Here is a 13387-nt window from a genome sequence, read left to right as displayed (position 1 = left end):
CTTTCAAATTAAAGTAATGTGCGATTTTAACGTCCATATTAATTATTTCGATCAAATGTGAACTCAAATTTATGTATCTATATACATTGAGGATCCCATAATACACCACATCAAAGGTTGGGAAGTCAATCCCTAATTTCTCCTTTTACCTAGTAATCTTTAATATGTTAGTGACTTAATTTTTGAGAAAAGCATGTTTGACTAAGACTAAAAAGAAGTATAGTTAATTTTAATTAACTTTCTGTCTCAACTTTGAAGGGGTAACAAAGGTTTGCAAGATTTTGTGAAAGAAACTGTCTTTCGGCCATTTTACATAATAAAAATTTATACTAATTCAAATCTGTTTTCTTAAATCAAAACCCAACGCTTCCCCTGCCAATTCACACGGGTCGGGCACCCCACCCATTTTGACGCCGCTACTTGACTGGTGGTTCAAACTTTTGTCACGAGAAAAAATAGATGGAAATAATTACCATAACAATGATTTGCATAAATCTAGAAAACGTACATAACAATTTAATGTTAAATTAACTTCAGAAGTGGCATAATCGTCACAGGGCAACAAAGATAGTATTGAACATCGAAAAATCCCACGAAGAAAAAGCTAACTCAAGTTTTGAATTCTCTGCTAAAAAGTCAATTACCGCAGTGTTTGATAGCATGGAATTGCATGGAAATGGAATTTCAATTCCATCTTTTTTATTTTTTTTGTTGTTTGGTAGCACAATTATTTTCATGGAATTCCAATTCTTGATTGTCTTGGAAAGTGTGGTTTTCCATGTTTTCATGGAAAACCAATTCATTTTCTCGAGTATTGTAGCAATTTTTTATTTTTTTGTTTATTTATTTATTTATTTTTGGTAATGTAAACAAATTTTAAAAATTACTGTAAAGAAATATTTCCCCTTAATTGACAATTTTTATGTAAAACAAAGTCAAACGAACACCCAAAGATAGCAAAATTTCTTGAATTTTTTTTTCTTTTTTTTTTGGGCAATGGAAACAAATTTCATTTTCAATACTAGTAAATTTCATTCATTTAATTGACAATTTTTATATAAAACAAAATCAAATGAACATCAAAAAATATTTTTATTTTAACATTTTTCACGTGCAAAATTATACCAATCAAAGACAATAATTTACAATTTTTAGGAAAACAATTCTAGACAGTGGCCCTAACGAGCACCCGCGGCCGCACGTACTGGATTCGCCGGCAACCATTTTTTTTGGTTGATAACAGATATATTTTTTAGATTATATTACTAATAATTTATTTCCAAATAACCGGCTTTTATGTCTTGCAAGTTGCTGGTTTGATTCCTTTTACAACCAATTTACTGTATGATTTTTTATTTTTTTTCACTTCTACAATTTTTACCAAAACTAAATGGCAAATTAGTGGAATAAGGAGGAGGGGATTCAAACTTGGCACTCTTGTTAGAATTATTAAAAGGTTGACAATTATGGCACTTATTGACTTGTGACACTAAAGTTAACAAATTTATGTATATTAATTTTAGTGGTTTTAATGCAATTGTGCACATTTGAACTCGCGCTCTTCCTTTGAATTATATAAAACTTAGCAACAATATCATTTCGTAAGTACGGTTTATCTTATAATAAAATTATATATGTTCAATTTCAACAAAATAATTGTTATATTTAAATTTTAGATCTTGTTTGATTCCCTTTTATTTCAAAATACATTTTTCTCTATTTTATTTTCAACCATACATTTTTCAATAAAATAATATTACATGTAAATTTAAAATTTTTCCTTATTTTTAACCACTTATTCTTCATCAAATCACTATTCCAAAATGCATTTTCTGCAAAAAAATAAAAATAAAAATAAAAAATTGACAACAAACGAGCTCTTAATATTTTATTGCAGTCGACAGTCGACGGTCAACGGCCGCCCGTGCTGACTCAAAATCTTGGATTCGCCACTAATTCTAGACAATTCAATTCCCTGAACTTCATTTTCTAAGCAATGCAATTCAATCTTTACAATCAAACAGACCCTTAACTGAAATGTGAAGGAAGCCTTTGCATGCCCACTAGACCATAAAGCAAATGAGTCACTAAATTGTTAATGATCCATTTTCTTAAATTATTTTTATTTTTATTTTTTTAACTTTCGCAGTAGTTCTGATGCTAACATCAACAAAAGGCTACCTCTATAATTTTTTAAAATAAACCACGAAATATCGCTTTGGTAAAATTATTGATCATAGTTAATAAAGAACCCGGCTAGAAAATCTACTAATAAGACACATTTCTGATCATATCACTACAACTGGGACAATTTGACAAATCGAACTGGAGCTTAACCATACGAACCAGCTGGTTTTGACAACAAAATGGTGCTTCGTGTACTTTAAAATTGAATGTTTTATCCAGGATGTCTTGAGCATTTTATATATACACAATTTTATCCGTTTAATTAATTAGATAGTGAAATTTATAAGATCAGGAAATAGAATCTTTTTACCAGTGAATGATGGGATTATTGACATTCCCGTTTCTCTTAAACCAATTCGAATAAATGTCATGAAACCCCATTTTATATACAAAACTCTAAAAATGATCGACAAAAGTTCATTTTCCCGACAAACGAGCATGATTTCTTCACATTTTTCTTCTAAGGTTTAAAAAAAAAAAAAGAAAAAAAGAAAAAAAGGCCAAAACACAATTGAACTGTTATATGGCTAAAAGTTATGCCCCCATCTGATTTACCTATTTGAATAAATTGATAACTTTTTGCATGTTTGCGAGTCCCATTAATTGTCATTGTGTCAATTGTTGGAGACCTACTATCTCATGTATTTGCCATCAAATTTATGCAATACCGGAAATGGCCATGATCTAATTCTTGGGGGAATTATGATGAGGCAATTTCATCTTTTGAATATGTACAACAAGGGTAAAAATGGAATCTCAAAGAAGATGGACATGAATGACTCCGACACCGTAGAGAAGCTTTTAAACGTGGAATAAGTGTTAGTATAATTTAATGAGAATGAGACATTTCGAACATGAGAAAATAAAAAATGATGGTCTTTAAGCTGCATCAGACATAAACTATATGGTTGATACGTCTAACGTTGTACTGTACAACATAGAACTATGGCCAAATACATCTACTGTGGCAATGCACCACGTTCGTTAGCAATGAATTCGGCTGGAGCACAAAAAGTTGGCTTATTACACAATAAAAAATTATAAACACATCTTCTATTACAATTGCTTCACCAAAGTTGGCTTATCAGCATGGGCGGACCCAAGGGGGTCATGGGGGGTCAAGTGACCCCCCAACTTTTGAGATTTCCTCGTTTATTTTTTTTTTAAGTTATGTTTGGTATCGATTGAAATTAAAATTTTAATCTAAATCAAGTTAATAATTAATTTTAAGAACATATTTCCTGAATTCTTTAACTTCTAAAATTTAATCAAAATTTATTAAAATCGAACTTTAATCCCCATCAAACAGAGACAAAATCACAATAAATTTGATTTTTCTCTCATTTTTATTGCTCTATCCTATTCTCTCCTTCAAGCCTTTTACCAAAATCTTAACTCTTCTAATTTTTTAAAATTTGTTTATAATTCCTCTACAATTATCACATTTACTACAAATTTTTAATTAATTAGAACTTAAATTTGCATTTTCTCCTATTCTATTTGTGTATATAACATTTGTCTAAACTGATTATATAAAATTTAATTTATATATAACGAATTGTGTTTATTTGACTGATTATTAGTATTGAATATTGGTTATTTCTTATTTATCTCTTCTTTCGATTACTTGAATTGACTGTTTGTATCAAATACACAATTTTTTAAAACATAAATATATATTTTCTTGTGATGAGCAAAATATTAATAAAATTATTGTTCAAAATCAAATAAATGAAAATGATTAGCAAAATATTAATGAAGAAATAGTTTTGAAATTTAAATCTACATTTTTTCAGGTCAAATATTAATCATTCAAAAATAAAAAAACAAAGTATTTGATTTGTACAAAGTTTGATTCTGTCCCCCCCAGCTCAATTTCTCTATCCGCCTCTGCTTATCAGACACTCATTTCTATACAAGTAAGATAAGAAATAAGTACCACCATTTTCGGATGTGAAGAATTAAATCATAGAAAATTGGAAAAATAATTTACACATTCATCCTTTTACAAAATGTGAAGAACTAGGAAGGTGCATAGATGGGGCCAATGGAGATGGTGTTGGCGTTGGTACCTAGCATTTTCATTTTGCTAATCTGGTAATAATTAGGATTTCTTGGGTTCAGGTACGTTGGGATTGGTTTGGGTGTGGGTACTTTATTTGTTTTGACAACATTATCATAGGTTAGATGATACACAAATGGAGATTCCAAAGCAAAATTGTCTTTTACCTTTAGCATTATTCTTTCCACTTCCACATGTATAACCAGAATCAGAGAAATTAATTTGCTTTTATCATAGAGATAAGAAGGGAAATATTACTTTAAGAGCATCTTCAAAAGACTCTTTAAATATGAGATACACTCTATTTTGGAGAGACAACCCTTAAAATCATGCTACAAAATACTATTTAAATTAACATTTTATTTTAAAGAGATAGACTAGCTCTCTATAATTAAATGTATTTAAAGTATTTCAATTTTCAATGTAGGAAAAATAATATCATAGATTAGAAAAGTTAGTTAAAATAAAAGCTAGAGAAAAATTATAAATATTTTTTGTAAATAGTAAAATTAATTGTTAAATATAAAGAGTTTATTGAAGTACTTCAAAAATTTCAATCTCTAAATTTATAAATACTCCCTAAATTATAGAATATACTTTTTAAAAATAGAGAGTCACTTGAAGATGCTCTTGTTAAGATTTACTATTTCAATAGATTTTCATTATCTTTATCCTTTATTAAGATTCGGAGATTCATCTTAAAAGGTCAACCTTATTAAAAAAAGTAACTCAATACCCTATAAGTTGGTCTATATTTTTATCTTTATTTGATGTGAGATTTTATCCCTTAACATCCTGATATCGTAGTAAAATCTACGGTTCACGTTATTTTTAAAAATCTCATAAGCGTTAATGGTAGATACATAAATCATTAAACCTATTTTTCATTTAAAAATGCGCATTGAATGAAGGAAAAAATATAAAAAGATAATCTGATCTCAAAATTTGGGATAAGGCCCTTTTGCGTTGGCTACAGAAAGGAAGGGGACTGAGTGGATTCAAATCACCATGTCCTGTGCAAAATTTCCACATAGCTATTGTGTAGTTATGTTGCACAGTTTGCTTGTAAGTTAGATTTGAGCAATTGATTTAGTTAGAGAGAACTGATAGGTAGAGTTTATACTGGTGTTGAAGATTAACTCTTGTGTATTCATGGAGACTGGTAAGCTAATGTGACATCTTGACATCTCTACATGTATTCACAACGTTCCTTTTAATATAAGGTGAGTAGCTGCATCTGCATTACATTAATGTCATTTTTCATAAGGAGAATTGGACGGGATTCAATAGTATGAAGGTGATTGAGATTACTCAGACGGATTGCTGGCAGCCCTGGGCTATATCCCAGATGCAAAAGGAATTGTAAAGAAAATTAAGAATTTCATACTTAGGTATTGGCTTTTAGTAGAACCTATAACATTTTCTAACGATCTTGACAATTAACTTTCCAAAGTATGATAATCAAAAATTACAAGCGTATTAAGAAAGCCACTCTCCGCGCCGAATTGCAAATGATCCAGACTCCAGGGAAAAGATCCATTTTGATTCCAGTAATTAACAAATATATAGGCACAAACTTTTTTACCGCTGGCATGGAATACAATGTACCACTCCTTGAAACTAGAAGCGCGTCGTAAACTGTTTTTTAGAAGATCAAGAATCCAAGATGATTACTCAAAAAGATTATTCTGTAAACTGGATGTTATAATAATCGGATTCAGAAAAGCCAAATGGCCCAACAGCAGCCCTTCTAATACAGGCACCACATGGGCGACCTATTTTTTGACTTGTCCCCCACCCTGACCAGAAAGTATGTTTGAATCGGATTTTATGACTTGTTGGATTTTATGACTTGTTGCATGTGATAATGCTTTGGTAATCTCAATGACTCGTACAATTAATGCGATTAAGATTTTATTAGTTGCATTGTATTTCATGGCGGCTGACATTTAAGGTAGACAAGTAAGAATGTTCAAACAATGTCACTTTCTAATGCCTTCAAGATTTCATGACACTAACAAGAGTTCACTGACTACTCCGGATTTGGATAACCAGTTTTGACAAGCAGAAAATTGAAATGTTAACTATGATAATTAATTTAGGTAAAGACATGATGCTGGCATGGAATACTATGTACCACTCCTTGAAAGTAGAGACTTAAGTAGGGAACATAGAGTGAGTTGCATCTACCCAGTAAAGTGAAACAGACGCATGAACATGCTGTTAATCCATTCAATTTATGGGGCTGAATATAATTTCTAGATTGAGTAATTTAACATGGAACAAAGGTTATGAATTCAAATACCACCATCACTAATGTGCAGCGTAAGATATAAATAGGTAAAAAATATATAAAACCTAAATATAAAAGACTTATTGAAGACAATATTTAAATGACGTAGATGTAAACTTGCTCAAGCTTTTAAATCAAATTTAAGCTAACAATAATGAAGTATTACTATGAAAGAACAAAAACCATACACAAAGAATTAATGGGTCCAATTGAAAATGCAGAAACTTCCTTCTTATGGCTATTATAAGGTAATACTCCTTTTGTGAAAGAATTAAAAGAACCTCTTTCTTTTTCAAGGAAGAGAAAAGAATACACGAGTATCTATCTATCTATATATATGTATATCCTCTCTCACTCCACTTTGTCTCCGAGGTTTCCAAACATTACTCTCCATAGAGACTCACTAGGGAGCTGGGATCTCAGCAACTGCAACAATTCTGCAGGTCCGGGGAGAGGAAAGAACTTGTTCCCAAGGTAAAAAGTTTAGCACTCACACATTGAGACAAAACTCTATGATTAGACTAACTTTAGATCGAAGAGACCAACCTTGACAAAGCAATATCTTCATCTTTCTCTTCCAATATCTTCTATCTTTATTTGTAGACCTAGTAGAGTTAAAAAACCTAGTACAGTTAAAAAACCATCCAAAAATTCACACTCTGATCATTCACACTCTGATCACTAATTCTCCCTCTTTCTCTTCCAAGATCTTCTATCTTTATTTGTAGGCTGTTATTGAATTAGATTTTACTGAAGAATTTATGATTTCCGTCTTCAACTTTCATTCTTACTTATTTTTGTTACAGTGGAATTGCATTATATATATTGTCGTGTATTCTGGGATGATCTTTATATTTCTCATTTGATGCCATTATTGCTATTGATCTTAACAACGATCTAGATTTAAGTAGATGCAGAACCTTCGTACCAGAAAAGAGAACTGAGGGAACCCTCTTACAGGAAAAGAGAACTAAAAACTACAGAAGGAGACGAAAAAAGTACCAATCCAATTGGATATAATTCCTTTGAACGCATTATTAAATTGGGATTTTTAAACCATTTCACGATGGGTTTGGAACCTCAGTTGGAATTTTATCTTATTAGTCCAACTTGGTGGTCTCAACTGATGCAAGGTTACTTTAATGCCGTAGAAAAAATATATATCAAAACCCTAAGAAGGGTAAACATGATTTTCCCATAGAATATTCTATCCACCAGAAATCGAAATCCTAAGAGGACGAAAGAGTCTCAAACCTCGCTGCTAATAGTTCAATCCCACCACCCGCCAAAGCATGGAATTGTGTATATTGTTTACAGTACACTGAAAAATTATGCTATATAAATGCGTGTAACTTTCTCAAAATTTTCTAGCTTTATTTTTAATGTTTTAACTTTTCATGGTCAAGTTGAAGGTGGCTATACAATGGGGTTTGTACAAAGGAATAACGATATTGTATTATTTGAAGACTTCTTGAAGCCTGAGACAACAGCCTTGTGCTGGAAGCGCGTCATTACAAATGCTTCCAAAGTAAATAAATATTCCTTCTTCTAACTATTTTGGATTAGTATTTAAATGTATAAAAGAAAGTCACAGAAATTTGAGAAAGGAGAAATATAAGTAACAGAAACTTAACAATTCAGTGGCTTCAATTGATGATTGTTTCACTGCATTTGATGATTTGTCTTTAACTAAATATGTGGACAGATAGGCAAGGGTTTGTCTAGAGATACCAAGGCACACATACTGGTTTCGAAACATTGGATTGAAGTTGTGAGTTACTCTTTCTTCTTGCCATCTTAGAGTTTTTTAAGTTTAGCTTATCCTCGTGGAGATCTTTTATCCGTGCATTGTAAAAGGTGTGTTGCCCAAGACATAATAAGGTGTATGATGACTAGATCTCATACTCATCTTCCTCATGACAGCTTTTCACATTTTTTTGGGATTAACAATAGATATGTTATTTATGCAGATTGATACAAGGCATCGTTATGGTAACAACTTACAACTATACTATAAAGAGTGGTTTAAAAGTTCCACCAAACAGCATTTCTTTTTTTGGTGAGAGAAGTCCTTTAAACACATCAGCCAAGTAATGGTGTCAAAAGAGTTGTATCAAGTTACAATTTAAGAGATTTTTTGGAGTCTAACTTGAAGGAGTTGATTTTGTTTCTGCCTCTACTGATTGTCAAGAAAAATGAAAATACACTATATAAATTGCTAATCTCTTTGTGGATTGTGCTTTTCATTTATTTTACTTTGAACAAGTATGAATTGCAGTTGGTTCTTTATTATCTAAATTGGAAATCACGTATTAATTGAAACTCGAATATATATATTTTTTAATAGGTTGGATTTTGGAGATGGCAAAGAGGTTGATCTTGAAGAGTGCCCAAGATCAAAGCTTGATCAACAATGTGTCAAGTATTTTGAATCAGTATGCGGTCGAAAGTGCATTTTCTTTTGCATGAATTTTTTTCTACATTTATAGCATGTTTGGCACATTAATGGATATTAAAAAGAAAATTTGGTGCCAAATTCTTATTTATTATAGTTTCAATGAAGCACATTATATTAATGTTATTCTTGTTTACATTTTGCCTATTTCTTATCAATTACTTTCAATAATATTTATTATTCATTTAATTGATAACAATCTAGTAGTGTGCTAAATATTTACTTCTGCATAGAGTATGTGATGCAACTATTATAGGGACCTCTTTATTATATTATGGATAAATTACATATCTTTCTTAAAATATTGTTCTATTATAACCTATGCAACATTTCAGGCATGGTTCTTAGTTTTTTATTCTTCTTTGATATTATCAGAAAGAGAGAGAATATTACGAGTATGAGGTCGTTGATGGAAAAATATTACACAATATAACCAGAAAACTTCTTCACCATGTATCGCCACAACTGAAATACATCTTTGTAGTGAGCATTTCTAAGAAACTCTACATTGGAGAGGTAAGGTCTAAAAAACTATTGTATTCACGTGATTTTTTTTAATCTCTCTCTCTCTCTCTCTCTCTACATTGGATCTTGTTAATTCTTTGTTACTTTTTGAATAACATTCAGAAAGATAAAGGAATTTTCCATCATTCCAGCTTTCTTGCGGGAGAAGCTTCTTTAACTGCTGGGAGACTCTTGGTAGAAGATGGAGTTCTTAAGGTAAATTTCGAGCTGTCCTATACTTTAATTTCTTGATAAAACATAGAATACTATTATCAAGTCCTAAAGTGTGCCGAAACAGGGCTATGTACTTAAGGTATCATTTCAAGCAGTCGATTGCAGATGCATTGCATTGGCTCTTAGCAATGTTGAAATAGGGCAATGTGACAAAGAAGTGTCAATATTCACCAACTTGAAGAAGGAGAAGTCAGGTTTCAGTGTTACTATCTTTAGTTTTCCAAAACCCAGGGACGGAGTCAGAAACATATACAGTATACTAGGATGGACTGAAATTTAAATTTTTTTTAATAAACTTATACTATAAAAGATGTTCTATGTCACAGGAGATTTAATTTAAAAGATTAAACTCATGACGCTCATGACGAAGTGTGTCGGAATATATTTTTTGGACACTCATAACAAAGTTCTAAAAAATATATTTTTAACTAATAAAATTAAATATAGAGCATATCCATTTCATTGTTGGAATAAATAAATTTTTAACTCACAAGTATAAATAAGTAATAAATGAAAAAATAAATTAGAAAAAATTTAATTACTTTTAAGTCATTTATTTTTGCTTTAATCAATAAAAATTGTTTGTAGAGTCTTAAATTAATTTGAATAATTAAACATTGGGTTTGGGTAAAGAATGAAGTTAGTTAGGTCAAACTTAATTTTTGGCTGGGTTAAATCTCTTATTCTTTTTTATTTCATCATGAATTTGGGCTAATTTTTCATTTTTTTTAGAAGCCAATATTTGCTTAATCCCCATTATTTTCAAAAATACATTTTTTTTCTTTTCTTTTCAACTACACATTCCTCAACTGGACATCGACCCAGTCAAAGTACCGGGTAACGGGTTAGTGGTTGAACCGGTGAGTTAGTGGTTGGACCGATGGATCATTACTTAAAAATTCTAAGTTTTTTTATTATTTTTATTATATATATGAAATTTTGTTTGAGATAAAATTAAAAATTTTAAATTATTTATATATTTTTAGATTATTTTGTTAAATATTCAATTCATTTTAATTAAAATTAGGACTATAATTTTTTTTTAAAAATATTTTTAATAAAGTATAAATAATATTTATTATGGCAAATTGGTAACGATAATTTATTGAGCTCTAGTGTTAGGTATTTCCCATCCCACCTTGAGGTCTAAGGTTCAAGTCTCATGTATTTTAAAAGCCTTAAATATTTAAGAAAAAGCTTTTGAAATTCGGTCAAACCAGTCAACAGCTCGATTTGTAATAAAAACAGGCCCGATTTGGTAAGAAAGCAGCTGGTTACATCGGTCAACAGATGGGTTAACTTGCTAATCCGAGCTATTTGCATTTGTGTAAGATTATTCAAACCTGCACGGTTAAGGGCCCGGGTGACCGATATCCACGTCCCGACTGGCCGGTCCGGGCAGGGTTTGATATCTATGGGCTCAAACAAGCTTTTGGACTGGTTTTCCAATTAAATATAGGGACGATAGAACTATTTACTAGGTAAATTTGATCTGATAGGAAAGCATATTAAGTCAAGGTTCCAACGAATTTTAAGATTTGTAAGTTAAGTAAGTTTTGTAATTGTTGATGAACCTTTTCTAGAGTCAAATATAAAGGATAAAATCTCGTATATTCTTGTTTATGATCACTAGAGACAACTTACCAGAAAAGGCCAGAGCAGTGGTTATTCAATTAGACGGACAGGAACAAGAGAAAAGTACGGCAAAAAAGAAAGAGGTATATTTATTGTGGAGGTCACCTTATTAAAAATTCTCTTAAAGAGACTAGTTGACTTGATAGAAATGATATCCTACTTGTGACGGGGAGGAGTTATATGCCCATCACTCTTGTGGGTCTAAAATTTAGACAATCAAATATTTACTGATCAAAAATTGTAGGTTTGATTGCTCTAACTCACAAAGGGTGGGAGATCATTGCTAAAAATGTTGATTTAGTTTTGCATAAAATATGGTATAACTGAATTGCAAAGATATATGATTTTCTTAGGTAATGTGCAGGATTTAGACTATGACATTAAGATAAGGAAGGGACGTACTAAGAGTCACTTGTTATAGTGGACACTCTCAAGAGAAATAGGCTTTATGTACTAAATTCCTGTTTGGTTTAATTCAAAAATTGATAAAATTCAAGTCAAAGTCAATAAGTAATGTTAACAACATATTTTATGGTATCCACAACTTTTATTAATTTTACAACTACATATTTAATTAATTTTTATCAAAATTTACTAAAATTCTGATTTTTAGCCAAACCAAAACAAGAACTAAATATTGAACAAACCATAGGTTTACTTCATCAACTATCTCAAATCCTAAAGATAATTCACATTTGTGGCACCAAGGATGGGCCAAATTAGTGAGAAAGGCCTTCAACTTCTAAAACTATACGGGGTGTTTGGAAATGATTTTGTTGCTAAAAATCACTTTCTTTGAAATTGCTTTTTTTTTGTTAGATTGCATTTTCTGCACGGTGTTCATAAACCCGTTAATATTCTTGAATATCTATATGCAAATTTATGGGCGTTGGCATGTGTCTAGTAATCTTGGTTTTAGATACTTTATGTTGATTGTGGATGATAATTGCTTCATCCTCAACCGAGGTACTTCATATGTGTGTGTATTACTCACCTATTCTCAGATAGAGTGGTGTTCATCTTTGTAAGATCATGTCTTTCATGATAGTATCTACAAAAGCCAATCCAACAAATATTGAACAAATTTAGTGACTGTCTTATTTTGTTTAGTCTTGATACAGGTTACCAATTTCTTGTAGGTAGTAGAGAAAATGATCCTCAAGTGAAGTCTTGTATGTGTTAGGAATCTACTTATTATAGCATGATGCTTCAAAATTTTGATTGTAGATGCATGCTCACTCAGCTGATACTTGTAATCTCTTGATTGTTTCTGCCATTCGAGGATCTAGAAAGTTCAGGATCAGCATTTAGAAGTAAACTACTATGAAGTTCCTAATTAATTTATTCTCTTTGAAGGAATCTTGAAACTTATATCCATTTGGAAGATCGAACCACAATTTCTAAACTATTGCTTGGTCTTAATATACACGTACTATATCTAAAACTTGAAAGGACAAAAGTAGTAGAGGCGCATTGAATTAATGCGAAGCCCCATGAATAGGATTTTGCTAAATAAATTTTTATCTAATGCAATCTCTTTACTTTCTTTAGCGTATCTCACCTTCCAGTGGACATTATAAGCCAACTGAGGATAGCCTTGAACGATTTTTATCATTTCTCAAGGAAAATGGAGTCAATCTTGACGAAGTCCAGGTGCATCATCTGCCTTTCCTACTTATATTTTTTCCTGTGATTCAGTATTTCAACTAATAGTGTTGTTGTCTCATATCTTTTTTTTAACAGATCAGGAAGGCGAACGAAGACTTTGAGTCCTAAAGTCTAGATTTGCCTCCGAAATTGCTGAATTATATTTATATGTAAGAATGGTGTGTAACTTGAGTGTACCAGCATCATCTGCAGAATGGAGAGTTGAAGAGAAATATATGTAATGATAGTGTGTGACATGTGTGTCTATCTGAATCATCTGTAGAATGGAGAATTAAAGAGAAATAGATGTAATGATGGTGTGTGACTTTAGTGTACCAGAATCATCTGTAGAATGTGCAATTGAAGAGAA

General features: G+C 31.1%; 1 protein-coding gene across 1 annotated transcript; it reads left to right on the top strand.

The window, feature by feature from the left end:
• The first annotated feature begins 7965 nt into the window (after positions 1-7965).
• On the top strand, positions 7966-13146 carry LOC111374692 (IQ domain-containing protein IQM3-like). Its single transcript, XM_022997399.1, has 8 exons — positions 7966-8070; positions 8248-8313; positions 8513-8601; positions 8890-8977; positions 9373-9513; positions 9625-9717; positions 12922-13023; positions 13114-13146. The coding sequence occupies exons 1-8, from the start codon at positions 7966-7968 to the stop codon at positions 13144-13146; spliced, it is 717 nt and encodes a 238-aa protein (XP_022853167.1).
• The last annotated feature ends 241 nt before the right edge of the window (positions 13147-13387 follow it).

Source organism: Olea europaea, unplaced genomic scaffold, assembly GCF_002742605.1.
Source record: "Olea europaea var. sylvestris unplaced genomic scaffold, O_europaea_v1 scaffold1278, whole genome shotgun sequence".
In the NCBI taxonomy this organism is placed as follows: domain Eukaryota; kingdom Viridiplantae; phylum Streptophyta; class Magnoliopsida; order Lamiales; family Oleaceae; genus Olea; species Olea europaea.
This window is presented reverse-complemented; position numbering and strand designations above follow the sequence as displayed.

Bases quoted from the DNA above. Each gene is read 5' to 3' on its own strand.
- LOC111374692 (XM_022997399.1), top strand. From the start codon at position 7,966: ATGGGGTTTGTACAAAGGAATAACGATATTGTATTATTTGAAGACTTC. The intron at 8,071-8,247 runs GTAAATAAATAT...ATATGTGGACAG, and splicing joins TCATTACAAATGCTTCCAAA to ATAGGCAAGGGTTTGTCTAG. The intron at 8,602-8,889 runs GTGAGAGAAGTC...ATTTTTTAATAG, and splicing joins AAACAGCATTTCTTTTTTTG to GTTGGATTTTGGAGATGGCA.